Raw genomic sequence first — 27,070 nt, 5'->3', positions numbered from 1 at the left:
TTATACCAAATTTACATTCTTTCAAGTATATAAAGCCTTAAAAAAATCAAATATTGGCATTCATAGCCCCACATTAAAGATTCTGTAGCCATTGTAGCTGTCAATCAAACTGAAATAGCAGGCACTTTGCTACGTTAATGGATGGTTATGAAATCAGTCATGCAGTAATTCAGTAATGGGAACCTCGGGTTTATGTCAACAGAAAGTGAAATAGGTGGCAACTATTTTGTTAATATTGCCGGTATTTGGAAGGTCAGGATTTTTAAATGCCTTGACAGTTCCCTTTGGTAGGTGCTTTGAGCAGCTTTACAGTTGATTTGACAGGTCTGTTATCATTGCAGTGAACTTGACAGTAATACATTTTATGCACATTTTGCCTACTTTTTACACTTCTGAAGGGCACCTGACCTACCGCATAGGAATCCTGATCTAAAGGGCACCTGACCTCCACAAAATTTAACCCTAACATGGGCGGCAGGGTAGCACATTGGTTAGCCCTGCTGCTTCACAGCTCCAGGGTCCTGGTTTTGAATCCCAGCTCGGGTCACTGTGCCTATGTGGAGTTTGCACATTCTCCCTGTGTCTACATGGGTTTCCTCTGGGTGCTCCAGTTTCCTCCCAGAAATGCGGGCTAGGTTAACTGGCCATTCTAAATTGCCCCTTAGTGTCCCAGGATGCATAGGTTAAAGGGATTAGTGGGTAAATATGTAGGGATATGGGAATAGAGCCTCGGTGGGATTGTGGTTGGTGCAGACTCAATGGGCCAAATGGTCTCTTTCTGCACAGTAGGATTCTATGATTCTAACCCTTTCCCAAAGATGTCTAGGGTCCAGATCCAAAGGGGGAGCCTGGCCATTCAACCATGTCCACAAAGTTCAGACCTACTCTTACCTAGTCTAACCAGTATACCTCTGGTTTTGTACTCCTGGCCTACCAAAACTTCTGTGGAAGCAGCTAATGATTTAAATGGCCAGTAAAATGACCAGTATATGGCTGGCAGCCATATGTTGCTTTTAGATGTCATTACTTAGAATTCCAATATTCTATCCATTGTCTGTTTCTAAGAAACCTTTGACATCTACATTGTATCTTTCACTATTACAGGTCTATTCCTGTGTAGCCTTTCTTAGGCATATATTCGTGCTTCTATCACAGGGAAAGATAAAACAAAGATATGCTACTTCAAAATTAATTGTAGTTTGAATACTCCATTTGCCGAGATAGCTTGGAAGGTCCAGAATGCATCAGAGGGCTGGCTTCTTGTGCTGTCTCCTTTCCTCATTAATACTTCCTATTACTTCAAAATTTGTACAGTGAATCAGTGTCAGTTGTTCCTGCCACTTGTATGTTTATATCCAACTTCTGAGTTACCTTGCCTATTTATTACAGCCATATTCAATATGGTATCACTTAGAAATATAATCAGTTTCCATTGGACTTCTGAGACCAAATCATTTGACAGAGATTTTAACTCTTTTTACATCAACAGAAAATGAGCAATAACAAGGTTATAATGGAGGTGATATGCTTAGTTCCTGCTCTCTGCTGGGGGCCCACCTGAAAAGAGCAGGAGTCTCATTTTATGTAGGAGGGATTATTATTTAAAAGGCGAAAAGCTGCAGCATGCTACGGTGCAGAGGGACCTGGGGATCCTTGTGCACGAGTTGCGAAAACCCAGTCTGCAGGTGCAGCAGGTGATCAAGAAGACTAATGGAATGTTGGCCTTTATAGTGAGGGGGATAGAATATAAAAGTAGGGAGGTCTTGCTGCAACTGTACAGGGTTACTGGTGAGGCCGCAACTGGAGTACTGTGTGCAGTTTTGGTCGCTGCACTTGAGGAAGGATATATTGGCCTTTGGAGGGAGTGCAGAGGAGGTTCACTAGGCTGATACCGGAGATGAGGGGGTTGGACTATGAAGAGAGACTAAATAGACTGGGCCTGCACTCGTTGGAGTTTAGGAGGATGAGGGGGGATCTTATAGAGACGTATAAGATAATGAAGGGGATGGATAGGGTAGAGGTAGAGAGATTCTTCCCGCTTAGAAAGGATAGCAGAACTAGAGGGCACAGCCTCAAGATAAGGGGGGCAGGGGCAGTTAGATCGGAGTTGAGGAGGAACTTCTTCACTCAAAGGGTGGTGAATCTCTGGAATTCTCTGCCCGTTGAAGTGGTGGAGGTTACTTCGCTAAATACATTTAAGTCACGGGTAGACAGGTTTTTGATAGACGAGGGAATTAAGGGTTATGGGGGGAGAGTGGGAAGGTGGAACTGATCCACTTCAGATCAGCCATGATCTTATTGAATGGCAGGACAGGCTCGAAGGGCTAGATGGCCTACTCCTGCTCCTATTTCTTATGTTTTTATGTTATTTAAATTGGTGTCCTGAAGTTATGTCGGAGCCTATTTCCTATTGAGTGAAGGGTCCACCCATGGACACTACTTATTTAATAACAAATGAGACAACAGTAATTGAATAACAAATGATACAACGGAAGAGAAAAGGGTAAATATTAAAATTATTTTGTGGAATGGAAAGCAGCACGCGTGCTTCTCTGAGCTCCACAAGAATACATGGGCTGCTCCAGCCCTTGACTCCTCTCTCCTACCCTATTCTACATTTCCTGTGTGTCTCAAGGCTCCATTGGTCACTGGACCAGAGCCAGTGAGCTGCATATGCACACCCGTTTGCAATGCGTTCCCAATGGTTAGTCACTGGATCATTAAAATATACCTCATTGATTTAAATTTTCCCTTGGTGCAGAATCATCTTAAGAAATAAAAATGCCCAAATGAACTTGTGCTAGATTGCCAGATTTAGACCATATCGCTTGTATTTTAGTTTTACAAATAAAGTTGTTACACCTAAGACTGTGTATATGTAATCCTATTTTGTAAATTTCCTGATTAAATTATCCCATGGATTTTTGCTTCATCTGAGCTCAGATCTCCTCTACTAATGTACTACTCCCTCATCGCTACTGGTACCCCTTTTGTTTAATCACTAATCGACATGGAAGTGTCCAAAGTGGAATTGCATGTCAACTTCAACTCAAGGTCCAATTAACAAACATCATTCTGTAAGGTTTAGCAGAATAAAAAATCAATTGTGCATATCAATTTAAGAAGCGGGTTGATGGGTTCTTGATAAGAGAGGGGATTAAGGGTTATGGGGAGAGGGCGGGAAAGTGGAACTGAGCCACAACAGATCAGCCATGATCTTATTGAATGGCGGGGCAGGCTCGAAGGGCTAGATGGCCTACTCCTGCTCCTATTTCTTATGTTCTTATGTTCTTATGTGCATTTTCCTATGCTCTGCCATTAAGCATTTCCTTCAGTTTTACTATTCCATGGGAAATAGTTTATCTTTGGTTTGTCATTTTGCTGCCTGCTTATTTGAAATGATTGATGGTGTCATAGACATGACTTCATCAGGCAATATTATCAGTTAACATTACCAATACTTCATTGTTTTTGTTGTAACAGTCCGAAATCATGGGCCATTTAGAGTTTGGCCCTTGGGCACCCAGGGGAGTGGTATGTATAGTGATTCAGAAAGTGGAGGAGGAAGCAGTGAGTCGCGATCCATGGATTCACCCTCTGCTAGTCCAGGTGTGTAACCAGAAGCTTTTATTGCAATTATTCTATTCTGGGTGATCTAAAGTTGCTTGGTTTTAGATAATCCTTCAGGCACACTATATTTTAATCCATTAGTTTATCCATTCACTAGTAAAGGCAGTCTGCTATTTGTTAATTCAGATTTTATCAATTTGTTTCAAATGGTTGGAAGACTTGAGTATAGGATGTTACAATATCTCATGAATAGGTGGAATGGTTGCATGTCTCCTTGTTGTATTAGCGTTATTCTCCATGGAGAATAACGCTAATACAACAGCTTGATCATGAATCATTTCCTTAGTTACTAGACTCTCAAAATTTGGAGGAAATGTCTTCCTCAATATTCAGTTGATAAGTGCATTGAGCAATACAACTAGTGAGAGTGTTGGGTTTAATTTTCATCTATGTTCGGTTAATGTTAATTGGGCCACTAATCGGATATTGCACTTGTCAATTGATTATACGTGGTAAAATAGTATCAGTTAGTATTCTGCACATGACCACCATCTTGAGCTCTTGCTAAAATTGCACTTGAACACGTAAGAATCAGGATCAGGCAAGCTATGATTTTCTATTCTTTTCCCGCCAATCTCCCTCCCCACCATTATTTCTCATGTACTTTTTCTCTCCCTCTGCCTCTCTCTCGCTCTCTCGCTTCTCCCCCCACTCCCTCACCATTTGTAACCGGATAATGTGTCTGAATTTTCATTAAAATCTCTTAAGCCAAGGTCATTTAGAACAAAGAAAATTACAGAATAGGAACAGGCCCTTCAGCCCTTCAAGCCTTCACCAACCATGCTGCTCAACTGAACTAAAACCCCATATCCTTCCGGGGACCATATCTCTTTGTTCCCATCTTATTCATGTTTGTCAAGACGCCCCTTAACCGTCACCACTGTATCCATTTCGACTACCTCCCCCGGCAACAAGTTCCAGGCACCCTATACTTCCTGTGTGAAAAAAAAAATCTGCTTCACATATCTCCTTTAAATCTTGCCCCTCGCATCTTAAACCTATGCCCCTAGTAATTACTCTTTCACCTGAGGAAAAAGTTTCTGACTATCTGTCCATGCCTCTTATAATCTTGTAGACTTCTATCAGGTTGCCTCTCAACCTCTGTTGTTCCAAGACAGTAGTTTTCTTTCCAGTCTTGCACACACTTTCAGGGCGCTTGAATTCACTTTAAATGCAATTGTAGCTTGTCAACTGTGAAGCTGGGCTGTGTCAGAGCTGCTGGTACCGCCAATGCATTAACGTTCTTCCACCAGTAAATTATGAGACAAGCATTTATAGAGCCTTTTATATTTGTCAGTTAGCTCTTTAAGGAAAGGATATCTGCTACATACTTGCATCTATTCTTTGCCAATACGATGCATAACACAATCAAAATAATTAGCTGAGAAATTATGAAGTAGAAATCCTGCACACACGGAGTGGAGAGACAGGAAATTGGGAAAAGCGTATGACCTCAGTGTTGAATTCAAAAAAACAGCCAATTCAAGAAATTGCTGTTTGGGTCCCATCATCAGAAAGGGAGCAGGAACAAAGCTTTGAAATCATTGTTTAGGTTATCCTGCGTCTTTTTAAAACTTTTCACATGATGTGAGCATTGCTGATGAGGCCAAAGTGTACTGCTGATCCCTAATTGCCTTCAAGAAGGTGATGGTAAGCCATCATTTTGACCAACTGCAGCCTGTGTGCTAGGTATACTCCCACATTGTTTTTATAAAGAGAGTTATGGGATTTTAATTTGGGGACAAAGAAGGAATGGCAGTATATTTCAAAGTCAGGACCGTTTGTGACATGGGCAGGAATACTATCACTTCCAAGCTACTTTCCATTTGTTTCCAAGTGGTAAAGGTTTGCCGGGGGGGCGGAGTGGTAGTGGTGGTGGAGAAGAGACTGCAGACATCTTGCAAATGGTATGCACTGCAGGCACGTTACATTGATAGTGAAGGGAATAAATGCTACCATGGTGGATTGAGTGTCAATTCAGGATGATGTCAAGTTTCTTGAATATTGTTGGGAATTGCACTCATCATGCAAATGGAGAGTGTTTCCATCACTTGTACTTTGTAAGTAGTGGAAAGTCTGTGGAGTTGGGCATCAAGTTACTTGCTGCAGAATATACAGCCTCTGATGTGCTCTTGTAACAATATTCATGTGGCTGGTTCAGCTAAGGTTCAGGTGAATGTTTATCACCACCTTCCCCACCAACCCCATGCCCTGTTCAGTCTGCTGATAGTGGGGGACTCAATGATTGTGATGCCATTGAATGTCAGGTGGAGGTGGGTAGGTAATCTCTTGTCAGAGATTATCATTGCTGGGTAATTATATGGTGTGGATGTTACTTGCCACTCATCAGTTATTGTCTTGGTCTTGCTGCATTTAAGCAAGGACTGCTTCGTTATCTAAAGATTTGCAAATAGGGGAGGTAGGGACACAGTGCTATTGTCACTTGACCAGTAATCCAGCAATCCAGAGTAATAGTCTGAAGTTCGAATCCTACCACAGCAGATGGTGGAATTTAAATGCAATAAAACATCAGGAATTAAAAGTCTAATAATGATTATGAAACAATTGTTCTGACTCCAGACCCACAGCAAAGTGGTTGATTCTTAAATGGCCTAGCCACTGGTTGTATTCAAACACTACAAAATAAAATGCAAAGGAATAGAACCAGATAGACTCAACATCAACAAAGGCAATGGTAAACCCAGCCTTGTCAATCTTCAAAGTCCTCCTTCCTAACTTCTGGGGGCTTGCAACTAGATAAGCAACAGCCTGACATAGTCATACTCACGGAATCGTACCTTACAGATAATGTCCCAAACACCACCATCACCATTCCTGGATAAGCCCTAATACACCATCAGAAGGGGTTACTATTGACCAGAAACTGAATTGGACTAACCAAGTAAATACTGTAGCTACCAGAGCAAGTCAAAAGCTAGGAATCCTGTGGGGAGTAATTCACCTTTTGACCCCTGAAAGTCTGTGCACCAAGGCACACATCAAGAGTGTAACGGAATACTCACCATTGGCTGGATAAGTACAGCAACAGTCAAGAAGTTTGACCCCATCCAGGACAAAGCAGCCTGCTTGATTGCTACCCCTTCTTCAAACATTCAATCCCTCCTGCACTGACAAGCAGTGGCAACTGTGAATCATCTACAAGCTGCATTGCAGGAGCCCATCAAGGTTCCTTCCAAACTCTCAATTTCCACTATCTCGCAAGACAAAACAGCAGATACCTGGGAACACCACCACTTGGAGGTTCTGCTCCAAGCCACTCACTGTCCTGACTTGGAAATGTATCACAACACCAGGTTAAAGTCCAACAGGTTTATTTGGTAGTAAATGCCACTAGCTTTCAGAACACTGCTCCTTCATCAAGTGACCGCCGGCATCTCCACAGCTTGGAAATGTATCACCGTTCCTTCACTGTCGCTGAGTCAAAATCCTGGAACTCTCTCTCTCTCTCTCCCCCCCCTCAAACAGCATTGTACAGAGTACACCTGCACCTCAGGGACTGCGGAGGTTCAAGAAGGTAGCTCACCACCACCTTCTCAAGGGAAACTAGAGATGGGTAAAAATGCTAACCTAGCCAGCAACACCCACATAAGGGAGATTAGTTTCAAAACACATTGAGTTTGGGCTACATGAGGTTATTACACAAAATTAGGGCTCATGGGATTGGAAATAATAGAATGGATTGAGAATTGATTAACAGAAAACAGTAGGAATAAATTTGGCAGGATATAACTAGTGGAGTTGTTTAAAAATCCCGAAAAAGTTTAATTGAGTGCAACTGTCTTTTTAACAGCACTTTCAGTATGACACTGTAGGGCTAAGATGAGGAGAAATTTGTTCAGGCAAAGGCTTCTAAGTCTTTGGAATTCCCTACCCAAGGAGCTTTGGACATTAAGTTGATGAGTGCATTCCAGTCAAAGATAAATAGATTTTTGGATACTAAGTGAATTGGAGTATGAGAATATTCCAGAAATATGTAACTGAGACAGAAGAACAGCTATAACCTCATTAAATAATGGCAAAGCAAGCATGAAGTTCCTACTCCTGTTCCTATTGCCAAGGTTCTTACGAGCACTGCAACCATCAGCAAGCATTTCTACTTTCACCTTATGGTGGAAGGAAATTCAGTAATAAAGCATCTGCCTAAGGTATTTCAGACCCTCTGACTCAGCACCATTTAAAAAGAGGTACCATTTAAATATCCCATTCATGGGTCTGCACTGAGGTTTTGCAGGACTAGACTGATAAATGGAGATTTTGCCAAACTGCATTTCAGTGCAATAGTACCGCAAATGTATAATCTTGACTAATTATCAACAATACTGAAGGAAAAAATAACATTCTAATCATCTTTCCTGTAAACTTCCATGGATTGTTGCAATCCAAGAATGGTGATATAGGCTGCTGAGCCTTTTGTATCTGAACTTAATAACAGTATGCTATTTAGTACGTCATTCAATCTTCAAATATGTTCTACCTTAATCTGATTATATTTAGTAGTGGCCTATATTAGCAATGCAAAATTAATAAATATGGTTATTTTGTTGGCTGATCCAGGTGATTTCAAGCGGAGGCTTCCCCGAACGCCCTCAACAGGCACTATGTCTTCAGCAGATGATTTGGATGAAAGAGAACCACCATCACCATCAGACAATGGTATGTATTTAGTTATTCCATATGTGCGTCACTTTGTTCTTGTGGATTTGAGGAACATTTATTAAGGATGTAATTTTCTAAGTTCGCTATCAAAAATCTGGTCGTCTTGTGATTTTTTTTATATTCAAAGTACTGAAAAATCTCAGCAGCTTCTGCGCGAGAGTTCATGCCATTTGAAAAAACATTCATTACTTATTCTTCTCCAAAACTTGAAGGGCCCAATTTGTACCAAAATTTGCGCTCATTTTCAGGCGCAAAATTGCAGTAAATTTGGGCGTTGGGCCTATAACGCGATCTACACCCGAAACCGAGCAGATCGTGCCTTTACCGACACCCGATTTGGGCGCGGATCCAGTCCATACCCCAACTGGGCGGCCCAACGATTTAAATGTATTAGCACGCATTTAAATCGATTTAATGAACCGCATGCCCAACTCTACCGTGAAACCCCACTTTACTGTCTTCGGATCTGTTTTGGATCTGCGCTGTTACCAACCTGCAGAATAAAAATCCGAAGCAGATTCCTATTCTGCAAGGGAACCTCCGAAGCTCATCCTCCTTGAACACCCTTTGCAGAGCCCCCACTAACCATTCTAGCAGCCTCCTCCCCCCCCCCACCCCAACCCTCAACAACCACCCGGCAGAGCACACCCCCCATCTACCTTGATTGCTGCAGTCCTTTCTGACCTGCACTTGGTGATGTGGAGATGCCAGTGTTGGACTGGGGTAAGCACAGTAGGAAGTCTCTCAACACCAGGTTAAAGTCCTGTTGGACTTTAACCTGGTGTTGTGAGACTTCTTACTGCATTTGTAAGACAGCCTGCAGCACCTTCCTGGCCTTCCGCTGGCATCTGCCGGAGGAGGGGGGGCGGGCTCAGATGGATCTGTGGTTTTGGCGGGGGTGGGGTGCTGTGGTGGAGGATGCAGGAAGGGTGAACTTAAAATCTCCACTACCCCCCCCCCCCCACCAAACCAGAGATCTACTTCAGCCCGCCCCCCTCCTCCGGCAGATGCCAGCAGAAGGCCAAGAAGGTGCTGCAGGCTGTCCTATGAGTGCAGTAAGAAATCTCTCAACACCAGGTTAAAGTCCAACAGGACTTTTAACCTGGTGTGAGACTTCTTACTGTGCTTACCCCAGTCCAACGCCAGCATCTCCACATCACCGATGGTGCAGCAATCAAGGTAGGTTGGGGGTGTGCTGTGCTTGGGGCGGGGGGGGCTGTGCCTCCCAGAGGGGGTGGATTGTGGAGGGGTGTGCTCTGCCAAGGGGGGCCTGCCTCCCAGGGGGATCTGATCATGGCTCATTTTCAAACCCCCCCCCCCCACACAACTCTTTCCTTTGTTAGTTAACTCTATGCCTTTTGGAAATGGATGCATCGAGCACCGCAGAACTAATTCATCTGTTTATAAGCAGCCTCTTTAGTGAACAAAACTTAAAAAAAAATTCACACTTTAAATCTTAATTTACTTCCCGCTAAGTTCCCTTCGTATTTTGAATATATATTTTGGATTACTTGGAGCCTTTTGAATTTGTTTTTCTGTGACCATTGCTTTTTGATATTAAAAATATTGGTATGGGGTTGGGAAGTTAAAAAGATAAATCTGTAAGGTGTAAGAATATCAAACTGTGCCGTGTTCTGGGCAGGACAAATCTCTGTAAACTGAACCAATTGCGCTTGAACAAAGCTAAGACTAGTGCCATGGAGATGTTCACTCATGCTAGGGGAGAGGATTTAAATAGTTTAGCAGGATGTAGCAGCAGGAAAAGAGAGAAGGTGCAAGTGGGACAAAAAGACAGACGACAAAAAGAAAGACAACAAAAAGTACCTTTGAATGAGCAGGTATTAGATGGGTAGAAAAAAACCTGACTAACATGATGTGAAATACATGCGCTAATGTGGATGTATTACAAATAAGGTTAACAAGGGAGGCAGTGATGTAGTGGTATTGTCACTAGGCTGGTAATCCAGAGACCCAGCGTAATGCTCTAGGGATCTGGGTTCTATTCCCACCATGACAGATGGTGAAATTTGAGTTAATCAAAAAAATCTGGAATTAGAAGTCTTATTGATGACTATTGTTTGTTGTAAAAATCCATCTGGTTTTTCCTTTCTTTGGAGGAGAAATCTGCTGTCCTTACCTTGGCTGGCCTGTCTGTAACTCCAGATCCATAGCAGTGTTGACTCTGAAAGCGAGACATAGGTAAGATGCAAGACTGGGCGGAGAAGTGGCAGATGGACTTCAACCCGGATAAGTGTGTGGTGGTTCATTTTAGCAGGTCAAATGAGATGAAGGAATGTAATATTAAGGGTAAGGCTCTTAGCAGTGTGGAAGATGAGAAGGATCTTGGAGTCTGGGTTCATAGGACTCTCAAATCGGCTTCGCAGGTAGAGGATGTGGTTAAGAAGGCGTATGGTGTATTGGCCTTCATCAGTCAAGGAATTGAATTTAGGAGTCGGGAGATAATGCTGCAGCTGTATAGGACCCTGGTCAGACCCCACTTGGAGTACTGTGCTCAGTTCTGGTCGCCTCATTACAGGAAAGATGTGAAAGCCATTGAAAGGGTGCAAAGGAGATTTACAAGGATGTTGCCTGGATTGGATGGCATGTCTTATGAGGATAGGTTGAGAGAGAGCTCGGTCTTTTCTCCTTGGAGAGACGAAGGATGAGAGGTGACCTGATAGAGGTGTGTAAGATGTTGAGAGGTATTGATCGGATGGATTCTGAGGCTTTTTCCCAGGGCTGAAATGGCTGCCACAAGAGGACACATGTTTAGGGTGCTGGGGAGTAGGTACAGAGGAGATGTCAGGGGTAAGTTTTTCACTCGGAGGGTGGTGGGTACATGGAATCGGCTGCCGGCAGTAGTGGTGGAGGTGGATTCGATAGGTTCTTTTAAGAGACTTCTGGATGAGTACATGGGACTTAGTAAGATTGAGGGTTATAAGTAAGCCTAGTAGGTAGAGATATGTTCGGCGCAAGTTGTGGGCCGAAGGGCCTGTTTGTGCTGTAGTTTTTCTATGTCTTAGGAAATTGCATGGGGATGGGATAAATGCCCACATCTGCCACGTTGCCACGTTGGATTATGTTGCAACGGCGATAAGTGATCAGAGAAGGTGAGCTGAAAACTAGATTAAATATGGACTAGAATTAAACGTTCCTTGCTCCACTGTATTCATGAGTGATAGGGAAGGGGGACAGTTGTATTTATTAAGTGTTATTAGTTGTATAGCGGGACAATATACTTGTCCATGCTTCGGGGTAAAGAACAAAGAAAAAAAATTACAGCACAGGAACAGGCCCTTCATCCCTCCCAAGCCTGCACCGACCCTGCTGCCCGACTTAACTAAAACCCCCTAGTCTTCCGGGAACCATATCCCTCTATTTCCATCCTATTCATGTACATGTCAAAATGCCCCTTAAAAGTCACTACTGTATCCGCTTCCACTACCTCTCCCGGCAACGAGTTCCAGGCACCCACTAGTCTCTAAAATCCCACTAAAATCTACCTCGTACTCTCCTTTAAACCTTGGCCCTTGTACCTTAAACCTATGCTCCCTAGTAATTGACTCTTCCACCCTGGGAAAAAGCTTCTAACTATCCACTCTGTCCATGCCTCTCATAACCTTGTAGACGTCTATCAGGTTTCCCCTCAATCTCTGTCGCTCCAGTGAGAACAAACCAAGTTTCTCCAACGTCTCCTTGTAGCTAATGCCCTCCATACCAGGCAATATCATGGTAAATCTATCCTGCACCTTCTCCAAAGCCTCCACATTCTTCTGGTAGTGTGTCTACCAGAATTGAACACTATATTCTAAGTGCGGCCTGACTAAGCTCCTATAAAGCTGCAACATGACTTGCCAATTTTTAAACTCAGAACTCCAACCGATGAAGGTAAACATGCCGTATGCCTTCTTGACTACCTTCTCCACCTGCATTGCCACTTTCAGTGATCTATGTACCTGTACGCCCAGATCCCTTTGCCTATCAATACTGTTAAGGGTTCTGCCATTTACTATATATTTCCTATCTGTATTAGACCTTCCAAAATGCATTACCTCACATTTGTCCGGATTAAACTCTATCTGCCATCCCTCCACCCAAGTCTCCAACTGAGCTATATCATGCTGTATCCTCTGATGATCCTCACCGCTATCTGCAAATCCACCAACCTTTGTTCGTCTGCAAACTTACTAATCAATCCAGTTACATTTTCCTCCCAATCATTTATGTATATTACAAACGGCAAAGGTCCCAGCACTGATCCCTGAGGAACATCACTTGTCACAGCCCTCCATTCAGAAACACACCCTTCCACTGCTACCCTCCGTCTTCTTTGACTGAGCCAGTTTTGTATCCACCTTGCTAGCTCACTTCTGATCCTGTGCGACTTCACCTTCTGCACCAGTCAGCCATGAGGGACCTTGTCAAAGGCCTTACTGAAGTCCATGTAGACAATATCTACTGCCCTACCCTCATCAATCACCTTCGTCACTTCCTCGAAAAACTTGATCAAGTTCATGAGACACAATCGCCGCCGCCCCCCCCCCCCCCCCCCCCCACCCCCCACTTCACAAAACCACGTTGCCTCTCACGTATTTCCAAGTGGGAATAAATCCTGTCTCAAAGAATCCTCTCTAATAATTTCCCTACCACAATGCTGTAAGGCTCATCGGCCTGTAATTGCCTGGATTATTCTTGCTATCCTTCTTAAACAAAGGAATAATATTGGCTATTCTCCAATCCTCTGGGACCTCACCTGTAAGAAGTCAGGTGAAAGTCCACTCACCTGACGAAGAACAGCATTCCGAAAGCTTGTGGCGTTTACTAGCAAATAAACATGTTGGATTTTAACCTGGTATTGTGAGACTTCTTGTTGTGTTTACTCCAGTCCAACGCCGACATCTCCACGTCATGACCTCCCCTGTAGTCAGGTAAAGATGACCATGTTAATCATCTGAGGTATATGGTAAGATTCCAGTGGATGTGAGGTGACTGCTAAGGTTAATCTGCATGTAGAAAGTTCTGCTGCAAATAAAGCTTTGGATAAGTTTCTGGTTTGGGATTTCCTCTCCTTGCATCTCTTCTCTGCTTCTGATTTGCTTTCGAAGGCTACACCATTGTTTATTTAGTCATGCTAGGTGCAGTGGAAGTGCCATGAGAGCACACCCCAGATTCAAGCTCTCCATAGAAAATTGGCTTTGATAAGCGAGAGTCAGATGTTGTGGCTACTTCAGTTTTTATTGTCTTAATATGGTGTGGATGCTTTGCATTACAGCTGGGGTGAGCATCTCAATATCTGGTATTTTGTCCTGCCATCTGAGCTTAAGAAGCTTTCAAATATAGCTCAGTTGAAAGTTTCTTGCATGATGCTGATACACAGTTCCAAGTCTTGCATGCATAGAGCAGAGTAGACAGAACGATTCTCTATAGACTTTCAATTTGACAGGCATATGTACTTCTCTGCAGTTCCCATTTCTCAGGTGCTAAATCCACTACGGTGGACACCTGGTTCTGGCCAGAGATTTGAATAGGCTAGGTGTTCTTGTGGCAGGAGTGCATGCCATCAATATTTTAATTGCAAGACAGCTCGTGTGAGATACATTTCTGATCTTTGAATCCCCCGGTGTTCACTCACCACATGAGTGACCTCAAGAAGCATAATATGTTGGCACCTGGCAGGAAGAGGGCTCAGGGGAGAATTGCTCCCCTCACCTCACATTAAAAGAAAAGTTGTGCTGCTCTCTCATCCAAAGCCTGTAATCTTCCACCCTATCTGAAGTCTGATCTCTTCTTTCCCTGAGGCCTCGCTGCCTCATATCCTTTTTCCACCTCCACCCTGCGTTTCATTTTATTATGGGCAGCTGCAACACTGGTAACAACTAATCTAGGTTCTCTGTTCTCCACTAGCTCCTCCTGCCACACTGCCTTGATGTTAATGAGGCTGAAAGCCAAATTGAGGGCTGCTCAGACTTCATTCAAGTGCAGAAATTATCCAAAAATGGCTGCATCCCACATTTCTTGGTCCTTTTAATCTATTTGTCTTACTGTACAAAAATTTGATCCATATTATAAGCTAATTTGTGATCTGTCTCCTTTACTTGTAATTTAGGCTTAAATGAGATTGTAGCAGAGATGACAAGTTCTCCAGGGCCCTTCCGTAATATCCTCATGTCAAAGGCAGCACAAACGCACAAGCTTCGGAAGTTGCGAGCCCCATCGAAATGCAGAGAATGTGACAGCCTTGTTGTCTTTCATGGAGCCGAGTGTGAAGAGGTAAATGACCTTTGACTGAATGGGTAATTACTTTCCAAAAGATTATTGTATTTCTAATGGGTGAAGGGACTGACAGTCATAAACATTTGCCATTTTATTGTAAACCTAGAATAATTCACACTGAAAATTCCAAGGCTACTATGACTTTTGTCCAAATAAGATTTTTTTAATACAAAAATAGAAAATGCTGGGAAATCTCAACAGGTCTGACAGCATCTGTAGAGAGAAGACAGGCTCAATGTTTTGAAACATTGGCTCGATTCTCTCCACAGATGCTGTCAGATCTGCTGAGATTTTCCAGCATTTTCTATTTTTGTTTCAGATTCCAGAATCTGTAGTATTTAGCTTTTATCTTAAGTTTTTTTTAATCCTTCGTTTTGTATTTTAAAGATTGTAATTTGATGTACAGGGGGTTACTGCCTTACCAGTTGCAAAATGGGAAACCGGAGACATTCAATCAAGGTTTATTTTGGTTTTAGAGGGTGAATAAAATAATTCATTTGTTCATGGGATGTGGGGTAGCTAACTAGGCCAGCATTTATTGCCCAATACTAATTGCCGTTGAGAAGGTGGTGGTGCACTGCCTTTTTGGACTGCTGCAATCCATGTGGTACAGGTATACCCACTGTGCTGTTTGGAAGTAATTTCCAGGATTTTGATCCAGTGACATTGAATGAATGGTAATGTAATTCCAAGTCAGGATGCTTGTGTCACTTGGAGGAGAACTTGCATGTGTGGTGTTCCCGTGCATCTGCTGGCCTTGTTCTTCCAGCTGGCAGCGATTGTGGGTTTGGAAGTTGCAGTCGAAGGGTAGAAATGTTAATACATGCAATACCTGGTGATGCTACAGTAGAGGATTGCATGCATGTCAAAGAATGGAAGCAGCATATAATACACAAAGCAAAGTGATCCTACAGCCATTGGAGTAGATTAATGCTCTGCAGTTCACCCTCTTGGAGTTGTGAATGGTAGTGAACAATAAAACAAGCAACTTGAGGAGAGGGCTGTACAGACATCAGGGAGGTGGAGGCCTAATTTCATTTGATTTATTATTATCAAATGTATTGGGAAACTGTGAAAAGTATTGTTTCTTGCGTGCTATACAGACAAAACATACTGTTCATAGAGTACATCGGGGAGAAGGGAGGAAGAGGGTGCAGAACATAGTGTTGCAGTTGTAGCTAGGATTTTGGAAAGATAAGCTTAATGTATGATAGGTCCATTCAAAAGTCTGATGGCAGCAGGGAAGAAGCTGCTCATGAGTTGGTTGATACATGACCTCAACTTCTGTATCTTTTTCCTGACATAGCCACTGGACACAAGGCCTTGGTGAGATCACCTGGACCGCTGTGTGCAGTTTTGGTCTCTTTGTCTGAGGAAGGATGTTCTTGCTCTAGAAGGAGTGCAGAGGTTTACCAGACTGATTCCTGGAAAGGCAGGACTGACGCATGAGGAAAAATCAAATTGGTTAGGATTTTATTGGCTGGAATTTAGAAAGATGAGACGAATCTCATTAAAAACCTGTAAAATTCTAACCGGACTGGACAGGGTAGATGCAGGAAGGATGTTCCTGATGGCAAGGGAGTGTAGAGCCAGAGGCATAGTCATAAATGGTGTACACCAAATTCTCAGCTTGGGATGAGGAGAAATTTCTTCATCCAGAATGGTGAGCCTGTGGATTTCTGTACCACAGAAAGCAGTTGAGGCGAAAACATTACATGGCTTCAAGAAGGAGCTATATATAGCTCTTAGGGCTAAAGAGATCAAAGGATATTGGGAGGGAAGCATGAACAGGTTACTGAGTTGGATGATCAGCAATGAACATAATGAATGGTGGCACAGACTTGAAAGACCGAATGGCTTACTATTACTGTTTTCTATGTCTCTATGTATGATGGCTTGCCGCTAACTTCTGTGGTTGGGGATCGACGTCAAATGATAGTTTAGCCAGCAACACCCACAATAAAACTGTAAGATCAATATAAATTTTCCATTGCTGGATTTCAATAAAGTGATTATAACTATTGTTGCCCATTATTCTTTAAGGTGAGAAGAATTTTTTGACTTTTTTCAGAAGAACCAAGAGAAATAAATGTCCCAAGTCTAGCTCTTGTTTTTTAGTTCTCCTGAGCATTTGAAACTCTTGTATTTCCCCGTTAGCATCTTGTAGCACATTTGAAAACAGTATATTCCTTACCAACAAATAAAACAAGGTTTTATTGAGGGGGTTGAGCTATGAGGAGAGGCTGAATAAACTGGGCTTGTACTCGTTAGAGTTTAGAAGAATGAGAGGAGATCTCATTGAGACGTATAAGATGATGAATGGGATGGATAGGATAGAGGTGGAAAGACTCTTCCCGCTCAAAAAAGACAGTAGGACTAGGGGGCACAGCCTCAAGATAAAAAGGGGGCGGTTTAGAACGGAGTTGAGGAGGAACTTCTTCACTCAAAGGGTGGTGAATCTCTGGAATTCTCTGCCCGTTGAAGTGGTGGAGGCTGCCTCGCTAAATATTTTTAAGACGCGGGTTGATGGGTTTTTGATAGGAGAGGGGATTAAGGGTTATGGGGAAAGGGCGGGAAAGTGGAACTGAGCAGCGACAGATCAGCCATGATCTTATTGAATGGCGGGGCAGGCTCGAAGGGCTGGATGGCCTACTCCTGCTCCTATTTCTTATGTTCTTATGTTCTTAACCTGATTCATTTGAAGTAATTATTCCATTCCAAGAATTAACAGTTGAAAGCAGCTTTTTAAGGGGTAGCTCAATCTTTTGTGCACCATTTCCAGTTATTTTATGAAGGCTGTCTGGTGTATCTTTGCCTGTATTTTCCTTTTTTTTGCAAAAACATTTTAATTGTAAATCTGTTTTATTAGTGGCTGATAAAATTACCTTAATTCAGTATTTTCTGTCTTTTGAATTTACAATAGAGGATATCCTACTTGTTATCGGGTCAACAATTTACAGTAATCAGATTAATTGTTACATGAATTGTGACAGAATAAAGATCAGATATCTCCTGTTCATAGGAGACAGGCTGCTAATGGAAACAGTTGTCAAGCTGTTTGTATAAAAAATGTGTTGCCAGAACTTTCAATTTTGACTGGGTATAAAATAGGTACCACTGCAACTGTTTCCCATTATGCGTCCTGTCACAGTTCAAACTTCCACTAAATTTCACTTGCATGAATCAGCATGATTGGATAGTGTAATAAAAGGTCATTTTATATTTGCTTTGCCCATTGCTAAAGATAAGATCTGTACAGCAAGTTAAAATATCCTTGTGTCATGTGCTGAACTTGCAGATGAAAAGTGTTGTTTGGTAACAAGCAGCAAAGAACCAGATGCCTGTAGGTAACAGGTGGTTAACAACATAATGCAGTCAGGGACAAGGCTGGTATGTACATAATTAGAAAACAGCTTATTGGGTATAATTATAGGGTTAGTGGTTGTTGAAATACTTAGGACAGTTGGAAGGTGAATCCATAAAATTCAAGTCCGATCATCTTAAATTTTGTAAGGAAAACAGCTTGCAGTATTGCTTGTCATTTGATGTTTGGTGAATTCCCATTCAGTGATTCACTAAACACGATTGGGAAAAGACTATGCTGAACCATTTAATATTTCCATTGTATAAACTAGTCAGATTCTTAGTAAATTAAACATTTCTTAATATAAAAATACTTTTGCAATGTGTCTAATAGTGCCTTTGTGCCAAAGAAAGTGAGCAAAATTGAAAGCCTTCCCAAACCAACAGAATCTCATAATTCTGATTTTGAGGCATTGCCAGTCTTGTAGACAGGGTAATTAGTGAAAGATCACAGGGCAAAAAACAAGTGTTAATAGTTTTGGCCGTAACTTTCTTTTCAAACTTGCTCATTGTTCCCGCTGATTCTGCCTAGATTGCACTAACTCGAGTAAACAAGAAAAAACTTGGCCATTCCATGCTCAAGCCTTGAAATCCGTCTTGAACTGAGATTAGTATTCTGAGCTAATATTTGCATTTAACTTCACTTGACAGTGTACTTTGGCATGCCACAAAAAGTGTCTCGAGACTCTGGCTATACAGTGTGGTCATAAGAAACTTCATGGTCGACTGCACTTGTTTGGGGTGGATTTCACCCAAGCAGCAAAAAATTGTTCTGATGGAATTCCCTTCATTATTAAAAAATGCACGTCTGAGATTGAAAGCCGAGCTCTAACTGTAAAGGTAAGGTTATAACTCACTAAACACATCCAGCACAAGCCATTATTAGAGAATTATGTAGCTTGAAAGTATTTGCATTTTTGTTCATTTTAAAGTCTTTTTAAATTCAGTCAGCCTTTCTTAAAAATTACTTCCTTAAAATCTTTTATGTTTTAATGTCAACACTTCTGGTGTGAGAATATGAAAACATACTTCATGTGCTAAAACTGTGAATAACTCAAGACCTGAAAGAAAACAGGTTATTGGTGATGTACTATTAGAAATCATGTATTAGAAATAAAGTTTAATTTTTTACACTGAAGTAATGAAATTACTAAGGATTTTATTCAAAAAATTGTTCTGATGGTATTCCCTTCATTATTAAATAATGCACATCTAAGATTGAAAGCCAAGCTTTAAATGTAAAGGTACATTTACATCTGCAATTTATGCTGCAACTTTTGATGTTTTCACATTAGACTTGTTTCCTTTGTGATAAAATTCTAAGCTCACCACTTTGAAATTGTTTCCTTCATGATAAAATGCTGTTGTTCCTTAAAGAGTCGGGAGACCCAAACAGCAACTCATTCGATACACTTTAGGCATGAAACTTGGTCATGGTTGACCACAGCTTTCCACCATTGCGCAAACAAAATCCAGTGACTAATGACTGTATATCATCAAACAGCCAGTTGTTCAAAATAACATTTATTTTTATAATGAAGAATTTCGCTAACTCTATTAGTAACGCTGTATGTATTATAGCTGTTACCAACAAAACTATCTGTTTGCTGCAAATGATAGTGAACCAAGTGGGGTGGCACAGTGGTTGGCACTGCTGCCTCACAGCATTCAGGACCCAGGTACAATTCCAGCCTCAGTCACTGTCTATGTGGAGTTTGCACATTCTCTCTGTGTCTATGTGGATTTCCCCCAGGTGCTCCGATTTCTTCCCACGATCAAAAGATGTGCAGGTTAGGTTGATTGGTCATGCTAAATTGCTCCTTAGTGTCTGGGGATCAGCAAGGATTGCAGTATGGAGCCTGGGTGGGATTGTTGTCAGTGCAGGCTTGACAGGCCAAATGGCCGCCTCCTGCGTTGTAGAGATTCTATGATTCTATTCTATGAAGCACTCATACAATCTTAAAATACAGTCACTCGAAGAGATGTAATATCTCCAGTTTATTGCCAGAATAGCTGATGGTTTTAGATGGGGTGATACTGGGATTCTTGAGCTGCGCTTACCAAACTCAGTTTGTAGGATCATTGGCTTCACCTAGTATTGATGGGTGGTACAACATGAGCATGGATCCATGACTACCATGGTCTGGCATACTGGTCTCCTCATCAAAATCTCGGGTCCTTTCTCTGTCGGTTACTGATACCATCAAACTCAGGGATAGATGGTTCAGGGTGCATACGGTTGATGCGACAAGCGCCTGGAAAAAACAGTGCAACAGGCATCCCCGGAGATCTGTTCTAGCCCAACTCTTTTCAATCTCTACATTGATGATGTCTCTAACCCCATCTCAGAGGTTCAGTTATGCTGACACTACCTGCTATACCTTTCAGGCTCCGACATTTTCTAAACTAGAGAAGCACTAAACAACAATGAGTGGAATTTTCCTATAAAATGGCAAAGTGTCAGGTTTTGACCAAAACCCCGCATGTTTCTCCCTAGAAAAGCAGGCAGGTTTTCTTTCCAGATCTATTGACATATTGTCAAAAAAAAAGCAGATAGATACTAGAGGCATAACTGCCGGCATCAATCTGGAAATAGTTGTTGTCATTAATCAACAGTTATTGCTCATTCATGAGTGGAGGAGCCAAGTTAATGTTGCAGCACTCGCTGAACAATCCTGAGTGCACTAATAGCTGCACTAACAATCAATTTAAGATAATTAGTCAAGCTCATAACATGGTTCATTTACATTTGATATGAGTGACATATTCATATGCAGGAACCCGATCTCTGCAAATTAATAATCTCGCCACAGCCAGTCTTCCGTCACCCTTTATTTACAATGTGCATAAAATGCCACTTGGCAATTGCAGTGTACAGGTTAAGCTCTGGAGTCCTTCAGCAGCTGACCTGAGAGGAGCCAGCTGGTTTTAACTCCACCACCACCCCCCCCCTTCCCTATTGAGCGAGCCTTCACTCACCTAATAACACCAGCTTTTCCCATACCTCCCACCCCCGATCACCTTTGATGCTCCCATAGTAGGGGAGTCTACTAGAGGGCCAGTAAAGAAGTCAAATTCAGAATAAATGTCCTGTAATAGTTCACTAACCTAGGACAGATTTCAATTCTGTAGGGTTCCTTGGAGTTGGCACCTCCTTAATGGCCTTCACCTTGTACTCCACCAGATGAAGATCTTTGCTAATCACTCAATAGCTCAAACTTGGAAGACATATTTTCCCTTTTCTGGTGTACCCTGACCTCAGCGAGGCCATAAGACCTCTTCCATGTTTTCTCAATGTTCACATTCTGAAGTTTCAATGAGCAAGACATCTTCTAGGTACACCATTACCTGATGTAATCCTTGGAGCATGTTCTCCATGACCTTTTGAAAAATGGCCCATGCAGTTGAGATCCTGAAGGGCAGACGAGTTTACGGGTATAGGTCTTAATCCATATCAATTGTAAAATACTTCTGTGGATGCTCGTCTAATTCAAGTTGGAGATACGCATGGCTCACCTCCAACTTGGCCACCGGTTAACCTGGTGTATAGGTCTTCAATCTGGGTCATGGGGCATCTGTCAAGTTTTAGAAACCCTATTGATGCTAAGCTTATGGACTCCACAAAGTTGGACTAAAATGACTCAAAGACAGGAACAACAGGTGCGGCCCACTCTCCAAATTTTGTGGGTCTTGTTATGCCCAGCTCTTCCAGGCATTCCAGTTCCAACTACTTTTTCCAGTAAGGAGTATGGAACTGGCCTCGGTCTAAAATACTCAGACATAGTGTCATGATTGACGTAGATCTTAGCTTGACTCTGTTTATTTTTCCAAACCTTTCCTGGAAAATTTGGGGTCTTGAAGATCTCCAGCCAGTTCAGTCTGATGTGTTAGAACCAGTCTTTCCCCTAAGGCTTAAGTCCTTGTCCCCGTCCAATAACGAGCGGAAACTGAACTGATTGCTCCCTATAAGTCACTAGGGTCATCGTGGTGCCCTTTAACTGTATTAGTTCCCCTGTGTAGGTGGCCAGCCTGGCCTTTGTGTTTTCTAAGTTCAGGAGCTGAATACCAGCGTGGAGGCTTGCTCCCTGATAAAGAGATTGCAGCCCCGTATCCAGTTGCATTTTTAATGGGTGGTCAATTACTAACAACTCCCCCAGCTTCTGTCATGACACTATGGCTGTCGTGCAGAAACTCCACACAGTGGAGCAGTTGAGCCAGGAGCACTCCTCATCACAATGGATATCTCAGCCCTCTATGACAATGGCATTGTTGCAACTACCTCAGTACTCAACACCAACAACTGCCGATCTCCCAGATGCAATTCTACAACTCATCTGCTTCATCTAGGACCATAACGTCTTCACCTTCAACAACCAGTTCTTTATCCAGACGCACGGAACAGCCATGGGGACCAAATTCGCACCTCAATATGCCAACATCTTTATACACAAGTTCGAACAAGACTTCTTCACTACACATGACCTTCAACTGATGCTATATACTAGATACATCAATGACATTTTCTTCCTTTGGACTCATGACGAACAATCATTGAAACAATTATATGATGGCTTCAACAAGTTCCATCCCACCATCAGACTCACCATGGACTACTCTCCAGAATCGGTTACATTCTTGGACACATGCATCTCCATCAAGGACGGTCATCTCAGCGCTTCACAATACTGCAAGCCCACGGATAACCTCACAATGCTCCACTTCTCCAGCTTCCACCCAAACATGTTAAAGAAGCCAATCCCCCACGGACAAGCCCTCCGTTTACACAGGATCTGCTCAGCTGAGGAGGATCGCAACAGACACCTATAGATGCTGAAAGATGCCCTCATAAGAACAGGATATGGCGCTCAACTCATTGATCGACAGTTCCGACATGCCACAACGAAAAGCTGCACTGACCTCCTCAGAAGACAAACACAGGACATGGCGGACAGAGTACCATTCGTCGTCCAGTACTTCCCTGGAGCGAAGAAGCTATGACATCCTCTCCGGAGCCTTCAACATGTCATTGATGAAGACGAACATCTCACCAAGGCCATCCCCACGCCCCCACTTCTTGCCTTCAAACAAGCGCACAACCTCAAACAGACCATTGTCCGCAGCAAACTATCCAGCCTTCAGGAGAACAACGACCAAGTGAGAATGCCATCCACCAGGTACGTGGTACACACTCCTGCAACTCAGCCAACGTTATCTACCTGATAACACTGCAGGAAAGGATGTCCAGAGGCATGATACATTGGGGAGACCATGCAGACGCAACGACAACGAATTAATGAACACTGCTTGACAATCACCAGGCAGGAGTATTCCCCTCCAGTCGGGGAACACTTCAGCAGTTACGGGCATTCAGCCTCTGATCTTCAGATAAGCGTTCTCCAAGGCAGCCTTCACAACACACGACAATGCAGAATCACTAAGCAGAAACTGATAGCCAAGTTCCGCACACATGAGGACGGCCTCAACCGGGATCTTGGATTTATGTCACACTATCTGTAAACCCTATGACTTGCAAAATCTCACTAACTGTCCTGGCTGGAGACAATAAACATCTCTTTAACCTATGCTTGGCCCTCTCTCCACTCACATTGTCTGTACCTTTAAGACTTGATTACCTATAGAAAGTCACATTCCAACCATTATCTTGTAAATTTGAGCTTGTGTCTTTATATGCCCTGTTTGTGAACACAAGTCCTGACTCACTTGATGAAGGAGCTTGAGACTCCAAAAGCTAGTGCTGCCGAATAAACCTGTTGGACTTTAACCTGGTGTTGTGAAACTTCTTATTGAGCGTACGGCTCCCAGTTCTTTCTTCATGGTAACGACACAACCAATTAGAGTTAACATGCCAACCATTCAGCCCCCTTTTCCTAGTTATTGTGTTTGTTTGAAATTGTTGTGTTTATTCATACTAACAAGTACAAGTTCATACTAACAAGCTTTGGCAGAATGTCTTTCTTTTCAGGAGCATTACCCATCATTTGCTGATTGTTTTCAGATAGTGAATTATTGTAGCAATTGCTCTTGCCACTGAGTGTCATGCTATCCCAATTCAGAGGGCACTAGCAGCCAAATATATAATGTAGGATCAGAGCCAAATAAGGCGGATGTATTGGCCTGCATTTTTGGACATAAGTGAACCAGTGTGTTTGTAACCGCAATGTCAGCTTTTATGGTTCCTCTTTTCAAGTCCACTGATCCCAGTTTTATTGGATTACATTTACAACTTTGCATGGTATAATTTGAGCCTTCAGCCTCTAGTTGCATTAATGAACAATGCAATCTTTTGAAAAAATTCAGAAATAGATGAACCAGAAAAAGTACATTATTTAAAAAGGTGTTGTACTCTAGAAGTCTACATGGAAAGCTTGTGTGACACTTCAGTGTCTCAAGCATTGCCTGATATTCCCTAAATCCTCTAACATTTGCACTATCTAATGCCGTAGCCTTGCTCTATTTCAGTTATATTTTGTACTCAACATGAAACTAATGAAAAATGTTAATTGACTTACTGAGTTTTGTCTGTTCAAGGGTATTTATCGGGTGAATGGAGCAAAATCACGAGTTGAAAAGCTGTGCCAGGCTTTCGAAAATGGAAAGGATCTAGTGGAACTCTCAGACTTGTATGCTCATGATATCAGCAATGTGCTAAAACTGTTCCTCCGTCAGGTAAACCCACGTGCGATAAAACTCTGTAAAGATTGATTTTAAAATCTGATCCGTAATATCAGAATGTAATCACCTGTTTATTGTCCAATAGCTGCCAGAGCCATTGCTACCATTCCGTTTTTACAATCAATTTATTGGCTTGGCCAAGGAAAGCCATAATATTAGTGATGAAAATGATGGGAAACCAAACAGCATGACAGTACATAAAAAATGGTCAACCGACTTAGGAATGGAGAGAATTCTTTTTAAGGTCCAAGACCTACTCCGGCAGCTGCCTCAAGCCAATTATAATACTTTGCAGTACCTCATGAGCCATCTCCACAGGTAAGTGAGAGAAAAAATATTTGGACATTTGACAATAGTAGTACGTGGAAATCTTTGAACATTGCTGTTCCTCCCCTCCCATGTCTCTCTTTTACATTCATTCACTGGTTTAAAAATCCTGCTGTGAGGTTGTGTGTAATCTATTCTTTCCCTTCATTTGAGTGTTTTGTAATTGACTGCAAGGTTTAAGAACATAAGAAATAGGAGCAGGAGTAGGCCATCTAGCCCTTCGAGCCTGCCCCACCATTCAACAAGATCATGGCTGATCTGTCGTGGCTCAGTTCCACATTCCCGCCCTCTCCCCATAACCCTTAATCCCCTCGCTTATCAAAAACCCATCAACCCGCGTCTTAAAAATATTTAGCGAGGCAGCCTCCACCACTTCAATGGGCAGAGAATTCCAGAGATTCACCACCCTTTGAGTGAAGAAGTTCCTCCTCAACTCCGTTCTAAACCGCCCCCACCCTTTATCTTGAGGTTATGCCCCCTAGTCCTACTGTCCTTTCTGAGCAGGAAGAGTCTCTCCACCTCTATCCTATCCATCCCATTCATCATCTTATATGTCTCAATGAGATCTCCCCTCATTCTTCTAAACTCTAACGAGTACAAACCTAGTTTATTCAGCCTCTCCTCATAGCTCAACCCTCTCAACCCCGGCATCAGCCTAGTAAACCTCCTCTGCACTCCCTCCAAGGCCAAAATATCCTTGCATAAGTGCGGCGACCAAAACTGCACACAGTACTCCAGCTGCGGCCTCACCAGTGCCCTATACAGCTGCAGCAAGACCTCCCTACTTTTATATTCAATCCCCCTCGCTATGAAGGCCAGCATCCCATTCGCCTTCCTGACCACCTGCTGCACCTGCAAGCTGGGTTTTTGCGACTCATGCACAAGGACCCCGAGGTCCCTCTGCACCGTCGCCTGCTGCAGTTTTTCGCCACGTAAGTAATAGTCCTTCCTACCATTATTCCTACCAAAGTGGACCACCTCGCACTTGCCAACATTAAATTCCATTTGTCAGTTCCTGGCCCATTCGCCTAGCCTATCTAGGTCCTTCTGCAGACTCTCCACACCCTCCGCGCAATTTGCCGTTCCACCAATCTTTGTGTCATCAGCAAATTTCGACACCATACACTCGGTTCCCTCCTCCAGATTATCTATATAAATGGTAAATAGCTGAGGCCCCAGAACCGATCCCTGGGGCACTCCACTAGTCACCAACCGCCAATCCGAATAGCACCCATTGATCCCCACTCTCTGCCTCTTATTAGACAGCCAATCCTCTATCCACGCTAACACCTTACCCCCAACTCCATGCCCCCTTACCTTCTGCAATAACCTCTTGTGAGGTACCTTGTCAAAACGCCTTCTGAAAATCAAGAAAGACCACATCCACCGGCTCTCCTCTATCCACTGCCCTAGACACATCCTCATAGAACTCCAATAAATTTGTCAGACACGTCTTCCCCTTAACGAAACCGTGCTGCGTCTGCTCTATCAAGCAATTCCCCTCAAGATGCCTCGCTATTTCCTCCTTGATGACGGATTCTAACATTTTACCTACAACAGACGTTAAACTAACCAGCCTATAATTCCTGCCACCCGTCTTAAACAACGGCGTAACATTAGCCGTTTTCCAATCTTCTGGCACTTCCCCGGAATCCAGCGACGTTTGGAAAATAACCACCAAGGCATCCACTGTCACCTCCGCCATGTCTTTCAGAACCCTTGGATGCATTCCGTCCGGTCCTGGGGACTTGTCCACAATCAGTCCCTCCAGTCTGTCGAGCACCGCGTCTCTAGTAACAATAATGTCATTGAGACCCTCCAGTCCTACCATCTTTCCATCGCTAACACCCGGCAAATTATTCACGTCCTCCTCCGTGAAGACCGAAACAAAAAAGTTATTCAAGGCCTCAGCCATTTCCCCATCCCCTACCAATAAGTCCCCCCTCTCATCCTCTAAGGGTCCAACGTTCACCCTAGCCAGCCTCTTCCTTTTTATATATTTATAAAAACTCTTGCTATCCTTTTTTTATATTAAGCGCTAGCCCAGCTTCATAGTTTCTCCTACCCTTCTTTATCAACTTCTTTGTCAGTCTTTGTTGACATTTAA

The 27,070-nt window shown here is 42.8% G+C and overlaps 1 protein-coding gene across 5 annotated transcripts in view; it reads left to right on the top strand.

The window, feature by feature from the left end:
• Positions 1–27,070, top strand: part of LOC145347622 (rho GTPase-activating protein 29-like) — a 115,464-nt gene that overhangs the window by 71,651 nt on the left and 16,743 nt on the right. For 3 of the 5 annotated variants that reach the window (XM_080195257.1, XM_080195258.1, XM_080195261.1), the window contains 6 exons: positions 3,484–3,609; positions 8,206–8,304; positions 14,414–14,577; positions 18,595–18,783; positions 24,493–24,630; positions 24,722–24,954. In XM_080195257.1, the coding sequence (XP_080051383.1) occupies positions 3,484–3,609; positions 8,206–8,304; positions 14,414–14,577; positions 18,595–18,783; positions 24,493–24,630; positions 24,722–24,954 (949 nt within the window). The remainder of the gene's footprint in view (positions 1–3,483; positions 3,610–8,205; positions 8,305–14,413; positions 14,578–18,594; positions 18,784–24,492; positions 24,631–24,721; positions 24,955–27,070) is intronic. The other 2 variants (XM_080195259.1, XM_080195260.1) reach the window with 2 other exon arrangements.

Source organism: Carcharhinus amblyrhynchos, chromosome 9 (genome assembly GCF_965287045.1).
Source record: "Carcharhinus amblyrhynchos chromosome 9, sCarAmb.v2.hapA, whole genome shotgun sequence".
Taxonomy (NCBI): Eukaryota; Metazoa; Chordata; class Chondrichthyes; order Carcharhiniformes; family Carcharhinidae; genus Carcharhinus; species Carcharhinus amblyrhynchos.
The sequence above is the reverse complement of the archived record's forward strand: the minus strand, read 5'-3'. Positions and strand labels throughout refer to the sequence as shown.